Source organism: Patiria miniata, unplaced genomic scaffold, assembly GCF_015706575.1.
Source record: "Patiria miniata isolate m_02_andy unplaced genomic scaffold, ASM1570657v1 HiC_scaffold_4, whole genome shotgun sequence".
In the NCBI taxonomy this organism is placed as follows: Eukaryota; Metazoa; Echinodermata; class Asteroidea; order Valvatida; family Asterinidae; genus Patiria; species Patiria miniata.
Genome location: NW_024037071.1, coordinates 11,069,070 through 11,090,884, shown reverse-complemented (window position 1 = coordinate 11,090,884; position 21,815 = coordinate 11,069,070). Strand labels below are relative to the sequence as shown.

The 21,815-nt window shown below is 41.6% G+C and overlaps 1 protein-coding gene across 1 annotated transcript in view; it reads left to right on the top strand.

The window, feature by feature from the left end:
- Positions 1–21,524, top strand: part of LOC119740110 — a 91,200-nt gene extending 69,676 nt beyond the window's left edge. Inside the window, exon 2 of the mRNA XM_038215311.1 lies at positions 20,483–21,524. Within this exon, the coding sequence (XP_038071239.1) occupies positions 20,483–21,524 (1,042 nt within the window). The remainder of the gene's footprint in view (positions 1–20,482) is intronic.
- Positions 21,525–21,815: the final 291 nt, after the last annotated feature.

Sequence of the window (21,815 nt, the reverse complement as noted above, 5' to 3'; positions counted from 1 at the left end):
TACAATAAGTAATCAAGCAATAACTAATTTGTTCGCCAAAATATCCAACCATTTCTGCGTAACAAAATTATATGTTCGTTTGGCCAAATTTCCTCAAGCGCAACTAAAAACTTGGTAGGCCAACACTTGCCACTTTTTTATGCAATATAAGTCTTACTTTATTTCATACCATAACTCATGCCAAGTTCTAGCCAATACATTTCTCGCTAAATCGTTCCAAGAATCTCATAAAAATTAGTCTTCAGTTATTAAAGTGATATATGTTCCCCACAAAATGAATAAATTAGGCAGAGTTTTAATACAACAACAATTACATTTATAGTTAAACTTACAGGAATTGAAGGACTCCTGGCTTATACACTGCTTCACAAGTTTGGTTGTCTCCAGCAAAATATATTGCAACTCTTACAGCTCTAACTGAATTTTCTGGTTCGTGAACTCTCATTAGTTCAAACTCAAATGAGCTCTCATTAGCTCTGCCGCAGGCTGGCTATGTCCTTTCTCCTTTGGCTTCAAAGTCTCAATAACAACCACTATCTTCGAGTCCGGCCACTGCCCTTTAGACTCGGAATTTCTCTCAGCAGGTCCTTTCTCTTACATTTCCCTACGCTTGTATATCCAAAATAAAATTAGTCATATGCATAAATCAACATGATAAGGTTATAGTCTGTCCACTCAGGCCTCTCCATGCCTATTTAAAATTCACATTTATTATTACGTAAGCCCCATTGGCCAATGACAAACATGGTTGGCTAGCACACCTATCCCCTGAATGTTGGGTATGAGAGCTAATAAATAAATGAAATACATTGCGTTACCCTCTACATAAAACACATTCCAACTTCCAATGTGCTGGAGTCGGGCCACATAAAAATAAATCTTGTTTCTTCAACCGATAAAGAGTAAATTCGTTTTATTAAAATAAAGTCACTCTGTGACAAACATTATGGCGTCATCACATGCCATGTGACGTCACATTTAAAGTGCAATTTTGTAAGGCCTATTTATAGAAAAATAAGTCCGATTGTATTTTAACTTGATATGTACGCATACCGGGATGTGTTATAGATAAAAATTCAAGTGATGGCATCATCAAATGTCATGTGACATCAATTTAAGGTGCATTTTTCTATTAAAGGCCTATATTTACAGAACTATATGCTCGATTTGGTTGTAACTTGATATGTACGTACAATGTCTTGTGGTATAGATGACATTTGAAGTGACATCATCAATTGTTCATCACGAGCACGGAGTTTTTTTCCAATATCTGAAACAGCTTGTGTTTGTCCACAAACACATTTCTAGTTGCTTTTCCGCTTGAAAGCGAAAAAGCATTATTTTTGTTCTGATTTTTTTTTTTTGCTTTTCCGCTTCAAAGCGGAAAAGCATTGTTTCTGCTCTGAATTTTTCTTAATTTTTTTCTTAATCTAGAGAACCGTAAGTCCGATTAGGTTGAAACTCGGTATGTCGGTAGACCGGGAGGTGTTATAGGTAAAAATTGAGTTGACGTCATCATGACGTCATCGTGTGATTTTACAGCAATTTTTGAAGTTTTGGACCTTTAAGCCATCTGATCTCACGAACGCAATATGCTAAAAGATAGGCCTATATTCCCAAATTTGTAAAAAGTGTGCGACTCATTATGACGTCATCAAAAATGCAATTTTTTTTTAAAAGTTTTTTTATACACATATAAGGAAATATCCGATCGTCATGAAACTTGGTAGGTGGGTAGATACAAGTACAAGTATTCAAAATCAAAAATGACGTCACGCTGACGTCATCGGTAGCTTTTTACGATTTTTTAAATATTTACAATAATATTCTGCTTACAAAGTTTATGACTTTTGCTCATCCGATTGGCTTCAAACTTAATATAGACTGAAACCACAATAAATTAATGAGCACTGCCAAATGATATCATGATTATGTCATCATGGGTCACGTGACATCATCGTAAACTTACAAACTGTTAGTGCGATTGGGTTGAAACTCGGTATGTAGGTTGACCGGGATGTGTTCTAGGTAAAAATTGAGCTGACGTTAACGTAACGTCATCGTGTGATTTTATATAGATTTTTGAGTTTTTGAAGATTATCACCGTATCTCACGAACCCAACATGCTAAATTCCAAATTCTTTTGTATTAGCAAAATAAGGGTAAGGCGGGCGTGCTAAATACCCCCTGTTCATTTACCGTGGGACGGTATTGTTATTGAGGAAGTGTGGGACCCTTCAAGCCAAAGCGGGAGACGGTCCACGCATGAACGCACACGGTACAGCCGTGCATGGTGACGGTTTGCAGTGGGGCTTGTATGTTTAGGGCAGACAAAAGATCAGAGGATTAGCAATGTACCAGGTCTTTGCAGTCGGTGAGTAGAAGCCGCCAATGATGCGTATGAAACCGCAGGATTCATTGTTATAAAAATGGTTATTTGTAGCGGGAGCCGGGAGTGCCAACCGTGGGACGGTTTGTAGAAACAGGTCACCCGCTTTCTTTTCAAGCGGGAGCCGATAAAAGAGGGGCTCAATTGAAAGCGGCTCCCGGTAAGTGAACAGGGGGTATTTAGCCTGTCCGCCTAAGTCCGATTGTCTTGAAACTTGATGGATAGGTAGATACTGTTTAACTGACGGTTGATACTGTTAGGGTGACGTCACAGTGACGTCATCATGGGTCACGTGACGTCATCTTCTATATGCACAATTTAACACCCTATATCTAAAGAACTGTTAGTCCGATTGGGTTGAAAGTCGGTATATAGGTAGACCAGGATGTGTCATAGACGAAAATTGAAGTGACGTCATCATAACGTCATCGTGTAATTTTATATCGATTTCTAATTGTTTGGACCTTTAAGCCATATCTCACGAACGCAATATGGTAAATTCAAAATTCTTTTTGTATTATGTTTGTTAGGTAACAGGTACATTCACAAAATTGTGGAAATTGTGTAACGTCATTATGACGTCATTAAAAATGCCATTTTTTAAACACATTTAAGTAAATGTCAGATCGTTATGAAACTTGGTTGGCACAGACATTGCAATCTCGGAGGAAAAAAACGCACGTCCGCAGACATGCCTGGCCAGCAGAACCTTGCTTTGACTTTAGCCAGAGTTTTGCTAACCCCAAACTGATTACTAAGTTGCCCACCGTGCAACTCAGACGGAATTGGAACTTCAGTGGCAATACCAACAGCCACTGGACGGACTTCCCGCTGTCGGAGTCTAGTCCCATCGCCTGTGCAAAACCCCTTCCCGGACCTCTAACTGGTCCAACTGTGACCAAAAGGTCTTACAGGTTGCCGACAAGTGGGAGACTGTCTTCCACTCAGAACGACCACTACCCTCTTCTTTTAACTGCGAGACAGGGTTGGCTGGGCAGCTACGCCCCTAACTAAAAATTTCACTCCCCTAAGGCTGAACCTCGGGTACCACACCATGTTCTTCTCATTGACCACTTTCTCACGGCCGCACTGTTTGCAATGCCGTCTTAACAACCCATCAGCATTACCATGCTTCTTGCCTCTTCTGTGCTCTACCAAAGTCGTACTGGGACAGGACCCCCATCCACCTTGCCAGCAGACCCTTTGGGTTCTTAGAATTAAGTACCAACCGTATTGCGGCATGGTCAGCTCCGACCGTCACCCTGCGGCAAGACAAGTATTGTTTGAAATACTTCAAGTACTACCACAGCCAACAACTCTTTACGAGTGACACAGTAATTTCGCTAAGCCTTTACTGAGCTTCCGGCTCGCATACGCAAGCATTTTTCGTCACCACCCTGGACCTGCGACAACACCGCCCCAATACCTTCACCGCTGGCATCAGTGTCCAAGATTAAGTCACCTTTAGGTAATGGGTATGACAGAAAAAGGATAGCCTGTAGCCTGCCAATCAGCTTGTCAAATGCCTCCTGACAACTCTGAGTCCACACAAACTTTCTAGATTTTTTGGTCAAGGCATGAAGTTGACTCGCCACCTCTGCAAACCCCTGTATGAACTTCCGGTAGTACGATGCGGGCCCAAAAAACTTCTAACATCTCGTTCACACCTCGGAACCGGCCAATCTGCCAGTGCCTCAATCTTCTGAGGATCCGTAGCTACCCTTTTTGAGGACATAATGTGCCTTAGGTAAACCACCGACCACTGAAACAAATGAAACTTGCTGGGCTTGAGTTTAAGCCCAGCGTCTCTAAGCCTGCCCAGCAAAACTCGGAGACGTTCTAGGGTCTCATGCACCGATTGACCAAACACAATAATGTCATCCAAATAAATAAGTAGGATTATCCACTGAAAGCCGGCCATGACCTTTTCCGTGAGCCGCTCAAATGTCGCCGGGGCGTTGCACAACCCACAAGGCATACATTTCCACCGGTACAACCCGCTTCTCACAACAAATGTTGACTTTTGGCTGGCGTCCTCATCCTCAGCGACTTGCCAGTACCCCGACGACAGGTCAAGTGTACAAAACCCCTTCGCCCCACTCAACGCAATCACCCCCTCTTTTCCATATCCCCGACTTGCCTCTGGATTTCCTCCTGATGGCAATACGGATGAAGCCTCATCCGCTTAGCATCACCGGTATATATGTGATGCTGGACCACGTCCGTGCGACCAATGTCTTGCTCACCCTTGGACAACACATCCTAAAAGTCAACTAAACACTTCCGGACATCCCCATGGTACATATACTCCACCGTGGCAATACCCCTCTCAAACAAATCTTGCAAGTGCTGGGGTAACTCCTCACCAGCATTTGCCACCGTATCCAACTCGCCATATATTGAACCACTCTCCACCTGGTAGATCACTCCCGCTGTTGTGCCCTCATGGGCAACCCTTTTCTCCCTTCCGGACCTGAAGACCGGCAATGGAACAACATCGGCTTCAGTCTCAACCAGAGACCTGGCCAACACCAAACCCTTCTTGGTTAATTCACTGCAACCTTTCATCGGTTCCACCATGGCTGGCACGACTAAGTCGGCACCCTTCCGAGCAATTATACTCGGGATCACGGCCCCATGACCTGACGGAATCACCGTCGTTTTAGACACTACCAAACAACCAACAAAATGCTCACCAGCACCATTGGTGCACTTGATTCGCTCACCATTGAGCCTCCACTCTTTCGACTGGAAATCTAAATTTCCACCCGTGGGTACAAGGAAACCCATGCCCGGATGCCACAGTACTTCATGTCGACAAATACTGCCCTGACTTGGTGCGTGGTGCGACCCACTTTTACCTCAACTAAAGCCATGCCCAGCACGGCTTGTTGACTACCGTCAACTTGCTTTACTTGAACATCTTCCGTCTTTAAGACAGGTTTCATCTCCTTAGGAATATGAAAGTACTCCGTACTACCTCTCAATGTGTCGGTGGACCCCGTGTAAATCAAAAACCGACACTTGGTCCCTCTCACAATCCCATCGACAAATAAACCATAACGAGGGCCGCGACTTGGATTGGGCAGAGTAATCCCCATGATTTGACCTCTTTCCTCCACTATCACCCTCGCTGTCACTGTGTCGTCTTTTGGACCCTTTTAACCTTTCAGCCTTCCTCCGGGTCCTACGGGGAGCTGACTGCCGTTTTTCTGTTTTGGAGTTTTCTTGCATTCCCGGGCGAAGTGCCGTTTTTTTCTCCACACCTGAAACACGTGAAGGTACAAGGCTTGTTGTTTTGGGGAACATGCCCTGAACCTGACCCTGACCCTTGATTTGAGCCGACAACGATTTTACCAATTAAGACACAGACTTCAATGCCTGGGCCTGTTCACTGAGACTTTTTTTCTAAAGTCGCAAACCTCTGTTCTTTTCCGGAGTCAACAGCTCTCGCCAACTTGGCGAACTTCCGATCAAACAACCTTTGCTGTTCGACCTTATCAAAGTTCTCTGTCTCTAGGGCAGCTGGACCGCAAGTTTTTGAACAGTCCTACTGATGCCCTCCTCGACTGAATGACAATCAATGGCGTCCATGAAGTGTTTCTTAGCCAACCTCTCCCAAGCATCCTTTGCAACTCAGGGTGTGCTCTTGCTGTCAACTCGTAAAGTGCTTGCCCCAATTACTGAAACCCCTCTTCGACTTTTTATGCCGATGTCTCAATTCGACAAGATAATTTTCACTCTGTCGAGCTGAGCCAAACCTGCGTTCCAGCAGCTTGACAAGTGCACTGTACGCGTATTTGTGGCCAAAGTCACCCAACAACCTAGAGCGTCTCCCCCTGCAAGCGTGCGGCTAACCACCTCGCAGCCTGCTCCTCACTCCACATATTGACCTCACGACACGACTCAAAATGGCGGAAGTACTCCTTCCAGAGTACCTTCCAACTGTACCGGTCAGGAGTTATGTTTGGCTTGCGACTTGGTCGCTCAAACCTTTCTTTCTGACCCAATTTACCATGGACACCTGCCTCTCGATCGTTTCAGTGGCCTTGGACCCACTGACGAACTGCCCAGTTGAGTTGAACTGTCGGCCTTTTGCCTCGGCTGAGCAAGTCGCGAAACTCAACAGTTCACTATGTACCTGTTATGGGGCAAAACAATTCCCTTACACCAACGAACGGGTTGGTACTCGCCTTACCCTGTCTCACACCACCCTCAGGGGTGAATGACAAAAGTTCCTCATTTGGACCCTCTGTCTACATGGCAATATATGTCAACTGCACTCAGGGGAATATCCCTAAATTGTATCCTTTCTGAGGTGTACTTTCAAAAAAGCTCACCCCCCCCTCCCCACTTAAGGGGCCAACTCAGGCACCATGTCTGCCCCTGACACTCTCCCCGTTGCTCCAGAGACATACCCAGAAGTCTCGTCGGGCAACCTAAACTCAACATCAGAATCAACACGATGGAGCACACGCCCATTCTCGGCTTGCGAACCCATGTTTCCTCCATTTGGGGAAACACCCGACTGCAATTCCATGGCAGCTAGCTCCAATTTCTTTTTAGTGAGGTTCTTTTCCCACTGCAAAAATTGGGCTTCTGTGCGCAGTCGTAGCACATTGTCCTCAGCACTTGAGGTGCCCATTGGACCTTACGAGCCTTCGCGCATACTCAACCCCCAAAACACCACCGAATCAACAAAACATGAAGACCAATTGTGCAATTAAAATATTCAACAGAGTAAGGAACTTAATTAATCACAATCATGCCACTTCTAACTCTATTCCCCGGGCCAACCTCTGTCTGTTAGGATACGTCTGATTCCTATAAGGATGAAGCCAATCTTTTCAAACCAAGGCTCTTCCCTAGACGCGAGATCACTCAGAACGACCTTCTAGGCTAAGGGTGCAGGTCCGCTTTTGTGGAAATCTACTACCGATTGTGAATGATTGTTAATTACCCTGCTAATTGCACAATGAACATGGACAAAGACACCTGAAACAGAATTGTCGGTAACCTCAATCAACAATGATCATAAGTTATTCAACAATTATCAACAAATGTACCTTAATTGGAATAAATAGGCATGGTTGTTCTATTATCTTGGTCCTTTAACTATTGGAGAGATGAGCCAAGTCTACTGCAAGCAGCAGCAATACGCAACAACATCCAAAATGCACAACAATGGCAGCAATGCATCGCAATGTCAACAATGCCTCACAATGTCAACAATGCGCCCAAGCATCAGCAATTTACAACCATACAGGCAATGTACAACAGCATAAACAATGTACAGTAGCATAAGCAATGCACAGCAGTGCAGCCTAGCTTGAACCCGCTACGCATCGACCATGCAAGCCAGTGTCAGCAGCGTACAGCTAAGACAGCTTTGTACCTGCAACACATCAGCTATACATGCCAGCGTGCAGCACAGCTCATATGACTATGTACAAGTCGCGCAAAAGCATTTCCCAAACGCAGAGCACAAGTACTTTACCTCCTGCTCGCTCGCTGTCCGCAACATCAACTCCCCGTAATCACGTGAGTACAGCCCTCACAACTACGCGCATACATGTACATGCACTAAACCTATGGCGCAATAGAGCCTATGGCACTTGGCTAACCATAGTCGCGCATAAGCATTTCCCAAACGCAGAGCACAAGTACTTTACCTCCTGCTCTGGTTTCATTACCAGAAATGATTAATAATAATAATAATAATAATAATAATAATAACCAATCGCGTACATGCAGCAACTCACGGGAGCTCCTTAGCTCAACCCAGTCACTTACACACAGTGGATTAAGCATAAGTGCTGTATGTATGACGTCACAAATAAACTGGCTCTAAGTTTACACACTTTCCGTCACAGTATTTTTCTTGCATCGATTGATAGTGTTGCTCCGATTTAAAAAGTTAGGGTCAATCAAAAACTGAGCCCTGGATGAATTCAGATAACCTGGATAAAATAACGTCATTGCTCTATCAATGGGCAAAGCTCGTTGTACAACAAAATCTGTAAAATCTTATTTTGACAGATTTGAATTGAAAAGTCCGTCAAATCTCTTATATTTTGGATGGGACCGATGAAAATCAAAATAATACTCAACAAATGTAGGACATTCTAATTATCTTGGCTTTGTGACACAGTTATAAAAGCAGAAGGTATAGTAGTAAATGTTTTGGTTCCTAGAAGGTTGTAACATATCTCAATCAATTTTTTTACTTTTGAACGTTGTGTTACTCAGAAAATATGCACAGTATGATTGAAATGTTCAATTATAACGGAAGAAGTAATTTTAAACTTCATGTCAGTGAAACAATCGCTGTCAGCGATGCCGAAACGTCAATACTGGTTACTGTCAAAGCTGACCTTCAAGTCTGGAAGAAATTGAGCGAAAACTTCTCCAAATCTTTGTATTTATATCAATTTTTAGGAATCTACTCAAGTGGTTATTTCACGAGTAGTTGGACTCTTATATCATCTAAGTATATTCTGAATTTCAGCTTAATCTGATGTTGCAAACGCTAGTGTTACAACTTGAACTATCTCCATGGAAAATGTTGACGAGGATTTTCTGCTGACCCGACCCAAGTGCATTGTTCAGCAAATTGCCGTAGGCGGTCCGGTTGACCGATTTCGGCCAAGCAACAAAATAACGTATGTTAGATTTATTCATTAGCGTCACTCGGTATGTTTGGCGTGGGTCTCGATATTGACCAATGGAAGCCGGCAAAAAGGGTGATATTTATCAATAAATTACTCGTGAAGGAGGTTGTTATGCAATTATTCTCTGCAAACCATAATGGATAGGAACCTCATTAATACTCGTGAAGCTTTAAAAGATCGATAGATATTGCAAACTCCAGTGTTACAACTATTAAACTGCACCTACGCAGGCCTATCTTTCCAATTTCAACGAAAAGTAATGAACATATCACAACGATTTTTAGCACATATTTGGATCATTCTGTGGGAAATAAACCCTGAAAGTTGCATGAAGACACGGTCTTCCAAAGGGGAGAAATTAATTTTCAAAGATTTCGCCCGCCTGTGTGAACATGCCTGTGTGAACATGTCTGTGTACAAGTAGTTTCATTCAAAATAAAGTGTTACGTTACCTTTAGAAATCGCCCTTCGTAACCACATTATTGGCTATCCAAACACCAAGATTGTGTTTTAGTTCCCTGTTTTTTTGTGTAATAAACTGCAATCGTGCACTATTTTGTTTTGTTCTTTTTTTCTAAAATGTTCTAATGTAACTGGGTATTGTTTTTCCCTTTTCTGCTGTATTTTTTTGTAAGTGCCATATAAACTAAACCAAATTAAAAGACGGGAATAGCAGATGAATTGTTGTTAACAACAAATTGAAACCACCATTTCAGTTACGACGGTAACACGCTTATTTTTCCTGTGACTCAAGCAATGAAGCTTGGTTTTTGTTTGTGGTTTTGGAAGTGTTTACCTAATCTCGTTAAGACGCATGTCTAGAAAACTGCTGTCAAAGTTGACAAACAATCTTTGTGCCGAGACACTTTGGGCCTAATTCGAAACCCCGTTTATTATCTTTTTTTTATCATTTAAAGTATATACTGCTCCAGCATTGAATGAATACTTGCAATTTTGTGCACAAAAATTAATGTAAGTTGCGGTTGCGGACTTAGTCCGCCATCTTTGTTCTAGATGTGTATCTACTCCCCATTAAGTGGATATTAAACAAGTTGTTCACGAACGCCGTTTGTGTGTTGGTGCTTAACATTCGAAACACAGTTCTAGTGCTCATTCAACACGAGACAGGGTTTTGAAAACGCAGATGAAATAACAACAGACGAAATAATAGAAGCTTTTAGAAATGTATCACATGGCAAGTGAGCCTAGTCTTTGAAAGTGGCAGAATAGTAAGAGTTCCATATCCGTGAATGTTTACATCTTGGAATAATTCAAATTCTTTCCCCAGTAAAAAGGCCCTAAGTAATCTGAAACTAAGGATACATGCGTTTCCACCTTTGTTTCACCTAACGTCCCTTCATTTATTTATTTGAAATTAGTTTTATGTTTGTGCTTTGCCTAGCTATTACAACATTTATTTTATGCCCATTCACAATGTCATAATGTTGGATGGAAGAATCCAGAGGAGCAATTTAGGGCTTTTGAAAACAGTCATTATTTGAGTTTTAAGTGTGTACCCATGATTGTGGCGGTGCACAATAACATTGGATTATTATTTATTGTTAACAGGTGTTGAGCATGTGTTATCGAAATCTCAACATAAGTTGGCGTTGGACGGATGGGAGGACATTCCCCTTGAAGTCAGGGCAGATTTACCACCGGACATTGAGGCGGTAAGCTCTTGTTTATGTTGGATGCAGAGGGTGAATGCAGAGGGTGAAACACTATGGAACACCATTACTGCCCTTGGGCCTACTGTTCTTTTCATATTTCAGTCCTTGCATGGCCATTCGGCTGTTTTGTCTCACCATTTTGTGAGTTTGACATTCGATTCGGCAGTTCCGCAAAAATGAATTAATAACAAAAACTACATTAAAAGGTAAGACAACAAAATTAAACGTAAAGGGAGCAAACGGAATAACAACAGAATCGAATATGTAAGGGCGGCATTGAAAGACGAACCTGAGGTATTGAATAAACGTGCAATTGCGGAAAGAACAGCTTCGACAGTAATGGCGGTCCATACTAAGGTTCGACATCTTGCAGATATTTCTGGCAATAGCCTTTTCAAGTCAACCAATGAAAATATTTGTTTATTTGCAGACTTTTTTCTTTCATGGATATTTGTTAACATTCAGCACTCGGATGAAGAATGATTTATTGACAAAAATTAAAATTGGTCTGGGAATGTTATTCTAGGGTCTTCTGAAATATTATTTTATAAGATCATGAATATCCACGCCAAACTATTTTCCGTATTGGTGAGAAAACAATATAAAACATCTTTTAAATAGTTCTTTTTTGCACTATTTGTAATTGGATCGTAATTGTTTTTGATGATCAGTTGGGTGGAAACCATCAAATCATCAATTTACTACACTGTAAAAACACCTAGTCAGATTTAACCAGAAAGAAGTCAAACTTGCACTCAGCTGACTACAGTTATTGGGTCAGCTGGTTGGGAGTTTGACTTTTTACTAGTCAGATTTACCGAGAGCGTGTAGAATTCAGATGCTCAAATACTTGGTCCAATAGTCCAGATAATATTTGGAGCCCTGAATTGTAATTTAGAGATTTAACATTATTTATATTTATTGGATTTATTATCACCATTTAGCACCTCTAAAGTTGAATTGCAATATTTGATTTAGGGAACCACTCATTCAATCTGCCTGATTTAAAAGCACTTTAATAGCAAAGTTTGTTCACATAGTGGTTCTTCTGTCATAAACGTGATCCTGACTCGTACTGAGTAGATAGCGACTTAAACTGTTTAAGTTCAATGCTTGAGTGCCAAACTGGCAATGCGTATTCTACGACTGGTCTAACATAACCTGTAAATACATTAACAAGTTCTTGTTGAGTAAAACCGGTTTCTTTAAGTTTCCTGAACATGAATAATTTTCTATTAGATTTACCTGTCATCTCGGCAATGTGCGAGTCACACTTCAGATTATTTTGTAACGTAGCTCCCAAACACTTAGCCTTTAGTCAAGTCCCACGCGCCTATCTCCGGACCATCCGGACAGGTATTACGCACCCCGGATGTTGGCACGTAAAAAGACTAGCACGAGCGGCGAAGCCGCGAGGGCCTTTACTACTACTATTTTTACTACTACTATTTTTTTTTTTAATGTTATAGGTTTTCTCGGTCAATTTCGGCAAATGAGCAGCCAATTTAACCACTACGCTATTCTATTTCGCGCGAAATCAAATGCTACTGAAAAGGGTCATTCGATTTCGTTTTATGACCAGTCAAATGTACTGTTGCGTCATTCGATTTAACAAAATAATCATGCAATTTAACAATTCAACAAAGCAGCATTCAAATTCGCAGGAGCTTTTTGAGGCGTGTGTTTTGTCATTCAAATTCATTTTTGGGCAGTCATTTCTGGAATTTATGCAATCTAAAAAACGCTTTTTTTAATTTTTGTTTCCTTAAGAATGTTGAAGGCATAAATACGGTTCACTTTTTGGCACTTGAGTCACTTTACCGATGTACTTCGAAGACGAGCTTTCGCTACAGTTTTACACGCATATTTCTAGAAATGGCAGCTCGTGGTCACTACGCTAGAGTGGCCCAGGTAGATCGAGAAAGGTTGATTGAGGCCTTTGAGGGAAACCAGCAAGACTACCGTGAGCTTGCGGTCAATTTGAACATCAACAAGTCCACAGCCAGATCAATTGTTGCAACATATTTGAGGACTGGAAGGCGAGAGACGCTGGCAAGAGGAGGAGCAACCCACAGCAAGATGGATGATGACATGCGAAACCATCTGCAAGGCATCCTTGACGCTAATCCCGTCTTGACACTTCAACAAATGAAGGCTAGTTTGAGTGAGCATCTGCCAGAGAAGCCCCAGGTTTCTACTGCCACCATAGCCAGGGCCTTGGATGGGATGATGATTACACTGAAACTAGTGGAGGACGTCCCTGATGCAATAAATTCCCCTGAAGTTTTTGATCAACGCGTCCAGTATGGTGAGTGGTTCCTGCAGCATGGTGTTCTGGCGCATCTAGTCTTCATTGACGAGACAGGTTATAACGTCTGGACTCGATGCTCCCAGGGTAGAGCTCCACGAGGGATCGCTGCAAGACGAGTCGTCGACAGACAACGAGGGAGAAATTGCAATGTCACCTTCGCTGTTTCTAGTGAAGTAGGCTTGGTGCACCACCGAATCGTATTCGAAACTGTGACGCGAGAGAGATTCGAGGAGTTTCCTGCGGACACAATTTAAGAGTGTGATGCAGTTTTCCCAGACGACGAACCCATTTACCTCATATACGACAATGCGAGGCCTCACGTGCGAGCCCAACTCCCTGAAGGTGCCAACCCAATGATCCAGCTGAATCGCCTCCCTCCCTACTCCCCATTCATGAACAGCACGGAGATGGCACACTCTGCATTCAAGGCTGCAGTTAAACGCATCCTTGGGTTACCTGAGTGGCAACAACGTGTCAGAGACAGACAGGCTGCCCAGCAAGCAGGAATGAACATGCAGCAGTGGAGGTGCGATCTCCTTCAACAAGCAGCCATCCAGATCGTTGATGTCATCACCCAAGTGAAGTGCATGCACCATACCCAAACATATATGCCAAGATGTCTGGCACGCCAACAGATTGATGGTTGAGGAAGAAACAACATAAACAATAAAAAACCAGGAAAAACATAAAAGAAACACCCCATTCAAACACAACACAAAATTAGGTCTTGGTCAGTTAACCAATAAAGATCCCCCCCAAACAAACAAAAAAGAATGAAGAAAAAAACAAAGAAGAAGAAAAAACCTCATTGGCCCCATGTAAAGTCTACTGGAAGCATAAATAAAGAAAACAAGGTTTGCCTGAATTAAAGTGAAGATACGAAACAGTTGCCTAGTACAGTTTATCTGTTTATTCGTATTTCTTTAGTCGTACTTATTTGAATTCTCTTTAAGCGAAATTGATTGCCTCTTTACGGAATTGAAAAAAAATTAAATCAGTAAAATCTCCAGTCGAACCAGCTTTGCTAAATTGAATGATGATTGTGTGTCACGAAAAAGAATGACGATATGCTAAATTGAACACAGTGCTAAAGGAATTTGAATGCCTCAAAACGAAATTGAATGGCCGAATTCTGAATTTGAAACGCAGTAACAACTTGAGAGGCAAAATAGCTTCAATTCGAATGCACGAAAATTAAATTGGCTGCTCATTTGCCGAAATTGACCGAGAAAACCTATAATATAAAAATATTTTTTTTAATATTTTTTTTTATTTCACTGTTTTTTTCTGAGCAAATTTTTTTCATGAAGTATTTTATGCACTTATTTTATATATTTTATTTATTCTATGTAACCTATTCAAGTTTGGATTGGCAGGCTTTCGAGTCAAAGTGTTTCAATATACTTGTGTCAGTCCTGGCCAACTTTGATAGGGTTGTTTTTGTCTCTAATTTTAGGTTTTTTTTGGAATTGTATGTTGTTCATGTATGTTGTACTTTGTATCTGTTGTTGAAGGCCGAATAAATAATAACAATAATAATAATAAATAATAATAATAATAATATGGAACTAATCACTTATTCATTTATTCACGTAATATAAATGAAGCTATATAAACCAATCATCTGACGGTGGTTTGCGGTTACCAGCAACAGCACGCGCGCCATGCTGTCTGGCGCCAGACGACGGCTGTATACGTTAGTAATTCTGCATTTTCATTGGTCAATTCACAACTTGTAATGCATTATGCATGTCTACCAAATCTGCAGACAAATGTAAAGAAAACCATAAGCGTTCTCCACGAGATGGTAAAGGCTCTCGCAGCTTCGCCGCTCGTGCTAGTCTTTTTACGTGTCAGCATCCAAAGCCCAATCATTGAGTCTATTCAAATCATCCTGTCTATGGCTGATACGATGGAGAGGTCTGATTTCACCAAGTTTGAGATCGCCAACGTACTTCCAGCATCTGCTGTGAGCATTTTCAGCAGCAACATTAATATTTGCCAGAAATAACACTGAACCAAGTTTTGTTCTTTGAGGCACTCCTGCAGACAAGGTCTGCTTGTACCATAAACTATATTAAATTACTAGAGCGCTAACTCATGTACAAAGTAATGCCTGCTGGGCGCACCCATGTTTGTGCACAAGCCTACGGAGAACTAGAAATTTTGTACGTATTTTGTACGTCTATTTCTGCCTGGCCGTTATTAGATGTTTTACACGACCTCTAAGCCATGGTTCGTCACTATTATGTCTCTTGATGGTTTTAAGTGGGAAATGACTCTTAATAGCCTCATATGCATCCATTAATCTATAGAAAACATCTACCTTTATCTGATTGGGTACAACCCGATCACTGTTTTGAAACGGTACAGATTATTTGTTCCGGACAATAATTATCCGCGGGTGTTCTCCTAAACGGTGTAAGGTATGGGCTTGTAACTTTATATTGACCTTGATCCCCAGTGGTGCACATAACGCGGACGTCATGATTTCGTCATGAACAAAATGAGTTACCACGTTAATACTTTTGTGATCTGATGGATCGTACCTTGATAAGCATATTTGATCAGCAAAGTCAAAGTCGTCTGACCTTCCCTTCTAAATCCGAGGGCTGTTCAATATTAGGTGAATTCAAAATTTAGAATTAAGCCTCAAAATAAAACAAACCAATTTGTACCAATTTGTTCTAATGGGTTTACATTGTTGTAATAAAACCTGCTGTGAACTTGAACTTCAAACTGCCAGTGTTATACATTTTGCAATGTGATCATGACGTCATCAGGTATCCAATACAAGCAATTTAAGGGCACAATTTGACAAAATAGTTTAAAAATTTTCTAATGAACTAAATGCAACATCATGCTCTTTTTTTCGTGAGGTGGTTGACGGTGACTTGAGCAACGGGTTTAAACTGTTTGACCTGCACTTCCGGTAGTGCGTTGCGACTGGCTAACACGCATAGACAGCTTAAAGACTATTATATAACGACATACAGATTCTTGTCATTTGATTGGTGGAACTCACATCTCGTGTCATTCGTTATTACTGCCATTCACAACGGGGCTCAAAAAGTACTATCCGCCAATGGGGAATGAGAAATACTATTGAACAGTTAGGATCAGTCTTGTTCCGTGACGTGGTATTTGTGTGCAAATGCATGCTGGTGTGCGCGTTCAGCGATGCGCGTAGTGCGATTTGTTCCAAAGAGCCAGCGCTACAGCGTTTTCGTTCATACATTTTCGTGAAGGGGTGGTTTGGAAGAGAGAAGTACATTTTTCACAAATTTTGTATTGAAATAAAAGGTTCAAATATATCAAATGACAAGGATCTATATGTCAGTTATATAAAACAAATACTGATTGGCTTTAAAATGTGAAATTCGCTTCGTGAAATGGAAAAGTCTAGATTTTACCGAGCGATAATATTCCTCCCATTCCACGCTGATCCACTCAATATTTGTATACTATTGACCTATCGCCGTTTGCGAGTTGGCCACGCCCCTTAGACAACTTTGGAATTGTTTACGCTAAGTTAGATGTTGTGCGTTCTGCGTCCATTTGTATATCAATTACACAATATTTCACAAGCTGCGTTGACGCCATTCTAACGCGATTCTAACGCGATAGGTCAACTTTAATCCATCCCTAAATGTTTGCCACTGCGTAGTTTATGCAGTCTTTTTATTCTATATCTATGGATCGAGCCTCGACTCCAGGGGCGCGTGCTCGTTCCTTACACTACGATCGCGCAAGGCATTATGGGAAACAACATGGCGCTGCAAGATCGTACCCACGGGGCACGAGGTTGCTATGAATCAAGCATGCATTGCATATCGTTGAAATGCATAGATATAGAATAACAAGACCAGATTGGCAGCGCGTGCATACGCACGGCTATGCCTGGAGGGTCACGTGCTGGAGGAAAGATACAAATGGCGCACTAGGCGTGACGAACGCAACGCCGTTTACGCGCACATTGCGAGTTTATTTTGTGTTACTTGAAACCTTCAATGCTAATAATTATACACGAGAATAAATAAGATAACATCGTTCCCATAATGTTGAAAGCCCAGCCTATTCTTGTTTATTTCAATCAGTATCTCTTGAACATGGATGCTTATGATTATGACTATTGGGCCTACTTAGAAAAAATGGTTGTCTTAAAACAGGTTAATTTTGCAGAAAATAAACTGATTATCCCGTATAGCCGAAAGGAAAAGTGGCACGCCAACGTATTAGCGTGCGTGAGCACAGCGCGTTAATACTCGGTGCGCATTTCTAGCTTCGCACGCGTTGAGTTAGGTCACGTGCTGGAGGAAAGATACATTTTGCTCCATAACTTTACGTTAATCTGTTGCGCGTCCACGAGAGACAACTAAAATGGCGGAGATTTATCGCACTGTAAATGGGCGCGTGTGGACGCGCTGCCGATCTAGTCTTTTTATTATATCTATGTTGAAATATTCCAAACACGCGAGCTTGTTCCTCGAAATATGATCGAAATACGACGCAGCTGATGCGCGTTGTGCAAGTTGACGCCATAGAGCCATATTAAATTTGCTGATAGTGCGTTTTGGTTTTGGGCGTATTGGCTTCGATAACGCACTGGTATGGAAAACAAACATGGAAAACAAACATGTCATTAATGGAAAACAAGCATGTATGGAAAACAAACATGTTATTTGACTATTGTTGTTCATCCTGGTACTCTGCGTTGTCAGTAAAATTGAAGAAAAGGCTTCAAACTACCCAAAATAAATTAGTCCGGTTTATTTTAAACATGGATTCCTGATCACATATTGGTCAAGCAGAACTGAACAAGCTGGGCATGATAAACGTTAATGACCGCGTCACACAACTCAAGCTGAATCATGTTTTTAAAATTTTTCATGAAATGGCACCGGACTATCTCTGTCATAAATTTAGGAAGGTCTCAAATATGCACTATTATTTTACCAGGGGCAGTTTCACCAATTTTGTTGTTCCAAGAATTAAAGGGCAAGAGTGCACTTCATTTTTATTATACCGGAATTCATCAATGGAATTTACTTCCAAACATCATCAAATGTTCCAACAATCTTCCTCATTTTAAAAGGGCAGTGAAAGAACATCTCTCTTCGTATTAATTTTGTTTTTTAAGCAGCTGAGATTTTTGTGATTTCTGTGATTTGTTTTTTAAATTATTTTTCTGTTGCTAGATCCAGTGCAATTTTTTTTTTTACTTTTTGTATTTGTACTTGTACTTGTATGTGTGTTTTTAAGGACCCCAATGGAATTAAGTCGTCTTATAAATAGCTTTTCGGGTTATCCTTGGCTTTGTATTTACATGAAATACGTTCGTTTTTTTACCATTGAATGTTTGTTTGTTTTTGCCAAAATAAATAAATACATAAATAAATAAATAAATAAATAAACGCAGAAATGCAAATATACGTACAAAATCCGTACAAAATTTCTAGGTCTCCATAGGTTTGTGCACAAACATGGATTACTTTGTACACGAAGTTAGCGCTCTAGTAATCTAATATAGGTCTATGGTTGACGCTTAAAAGCTGATGCACGTAACCTTGTCCCCAGTGCTTACTTTATTTCCAACTTCGTTTCCAATAGTAAGCCCTGTATAGGAAACTTCTTCTTGTATCCTGATTCGAAACCTCAATTTGCTAGTAATGGATTTATATCGTGTATGTTGTGTTGTTATTTCCAACGTACATTGCGTGTTTTAACGATCGGTGTAAGTATAACATCCACGCCTTCTAAAAAATTCACATTAATATGAAATGTGACACTGCATATTGGCGGGCCAGATTGTTACATTTCAACTTCCAAAATAATCATAACTCACGGCGCCAAGAATTGATGCTGTTTTTACCTCAGACACTGCATACGAAAACAAACGCTAATGTAACTGTGACATGCCATTTCATACGTCCTCTTGCCTAGCGCCCTCGCTTGATTTTATTATGTATTCCTCTAGAGCCCCCAGCCAAGCCAACATTCCTTAGGACCCCCCCACTTGTCCATTAGTTCTGATTCCCTCATTCCCACCATAGAGCTTAGACATACAGTGAACAACTCTGTGGACCGCTCAGCTATTGTTTCTATAATTGACCCAAGATCAGAGTTTTATGTATTCCTCCCATTGAAGATTGCAAGAAGCTAGGCTAGGGTAAGTGACTATTTTATTTTATTTTTTAAGAATTCCAGAAGTCATGTTTAATGGTTTAATTATTATCAAGTTATCTACTTTCTCACTGATGCTTTCTTCCGAGGTTAAATTTGTTTTAATCATACATTATCTACAACTAGTTCTCTTAGAAATGTATAGAATTGCTTTTCCTGTCATTTATTATTATTTGTTATTTTCTGATTGATAGTTTTGCTGAGAAATTAGTATCTTTAGTTTCCTTTATGTTTACTTGACTTAGTTTAGTGGCCAAACTTTCCCATGCTTGCAGTGGATTGCCACCTGTTAAACATCACCACTGTGGAATGGTGCTGGCCTCTCTGGCCAGAGTAGAAATCCCCTTAGGCCTTATGCTGAGTGTAATGCTAGTGGTTAGGAAGTGAACATATCGAAAGTCCCTATTGCTACACAGCATTGTTGTATCGATAGTGCCTCCAGTGTACTGTGGTTTATGTTGAGTCTGCTCAAGCAATTGATTTGTGATCACTGCAACATTGCCTGGCACTAGATGGACCACTGTTTATAAACTGCCCCTGATAAGAGTGTGACCAACTGTAGGTTTTCCAATGTTTTGTCAGAGTAAAGCTAATTATGTATTCGCTCCGTTCTAGAAAAGTACATGTTCTAGCAAGCTATTGTTTTTCTTTATTCAAGTACCAGACTGTTTAGCCTTGGATAGACGCAATTTAGTTTTATGATTTACTTTTTAGGTATTTAATCCTCTTATTTCTTAGGTTTGATACAAAACATTCAGAGTTTATTAATCTTAGTTTGTTATGATTAAGATTTCACTCACTTACTAATATATTCTTTGACTCAGTAAAGAACCATTTTATGCAGTTATGCTGAGGTTGTGTTGTATTCTTCTAAGAATTTAAGTCTAAAGCAATCACTTGCCTTGTACATTTTTTGGACCAACATAACTTAACTTTCTGTTGACAGTTAACAGCATATTCTTCCTAGTGAGAGTTTAACTTTCTATCTTTATATTATTATGCAGTTTCTTATTTGTGAATTCCTTGTTCTTTCTCACGAAGGATTGTATTTACAAAGAATTGTGTTTTATATCTTTTCAGGGTTCTTATATGCAGACACCATATTAAAAAACACACCAGTCAGAGTATGCTTGTCTCGAGCGCATAATATCTGACGGTCACATTTGGCGTCGTGGACAGCATGGTGTGTTGACAACTGCAGCCCCTAGCCCATGAGGAGGTTTTTTCTCGCCTAGTCCTACCACTGACCTACAAGGGAGGGGACTGACGCTCTGGAAAAGCTGCAAGCAGAGCTCGAGGCCGTAAAGAAGGCGCTACAAAAGCAGCAGATTTATGTTGCATCAGGACGAAGGTTGGAACGCTTTAGAGGAATTCCAGAGAAGTCCAGTGACCCTACCATTGAAGAGTGGGTGAGCGACATGAGGTGTCAGTTAGCAGCAAGACAGCTGACAGAGGACGAGAGTGGAGCTTTCATCCTCGATCATCTTGCTGGAAAGGCACGCCAGGAGATTCTTGGAAGGGGTGATGCAGTCACCCACCCAGAGGAAGTCTTCCAAATCCTGCTTAAGGTTTTTGGCGATGGTGATACCCTTCCCCAACTTCAGCAGAGGTTTTTCTCGTACAAACAGGTATCCAACGAGGACCTCCTGACATGCTCCCTGGAGCTAGTCAAGCTTTTCACCAGAAGGTCAAAGCTTGACCCTTTAATCGAGGCAACGAAGGGAAGGACCCTGAAGGGACGGCTGGCAGAGGCAGTTCGTGATGAAGGTCTACAGCGAGAACTGCGTCGGCTTAATATTGAGGCACCTACCCTGTCGTTCTTTGATGTCAGAGACCGCGCCATTGAGTGGCGGGGTTGCAGACAAGGCAATCGCCACAAGGAAGCGACGGTGCAAGAGGTCAAGGCAGTGGATGACGCTGGAGGTCTGCAGTCCCTCTTCAGGAAGCAGAGCGAACAACTGCAGAAACAGCAACAACAGATAGATGCCCTCATTAAGGCATTCAGTGAGACTCCAAAGAGCTGGAGAAACCAAGGTTCCCGAAGGTGCGTCAACTGCCGTTCAACAGGGCACCTTAGGCGCCAATGCCCCTATCCACCACAGTCCCCGGTGGGTGGCTCTTCTTCAGCCAGGCAACAGTTTGTTCCTGAGCAGTGTGCCAATCAGCAGAGCATGTACAACCCCCGTGCACAGCAATTTGTTTCTGAGCAGTTTGCCAGTCAGCAGAGCGTGTACAAACCCCCTGCACAGCAATTTGTCCCCGAGCAGTCCGCCAATCAGCAACTTGGACCCCAGTAGCCAAACCCCCAGATGCCGACCCCCAGACAGCCATTAAACTAGCAAGGCCTGCAATTATGAGCCAAACGACAGGCCATCAGATTTCATCAAGAGAGAGTGCCCTCTCAGTTATTGAGAGGGCAGTAGGGAACTGTCCAGTGGAACGTGTGAAGATTGGAGGCACGGAGGTGACATGTCTACTTGACACAGGAGCACAGGTTTCGACATTGACCGAGTCTTTCTTCAAAGAGAACTTCTCCCAGGAAGACTTAATCGACATGCATTCCCAGCTCCACATCTCAAATGCCCAGG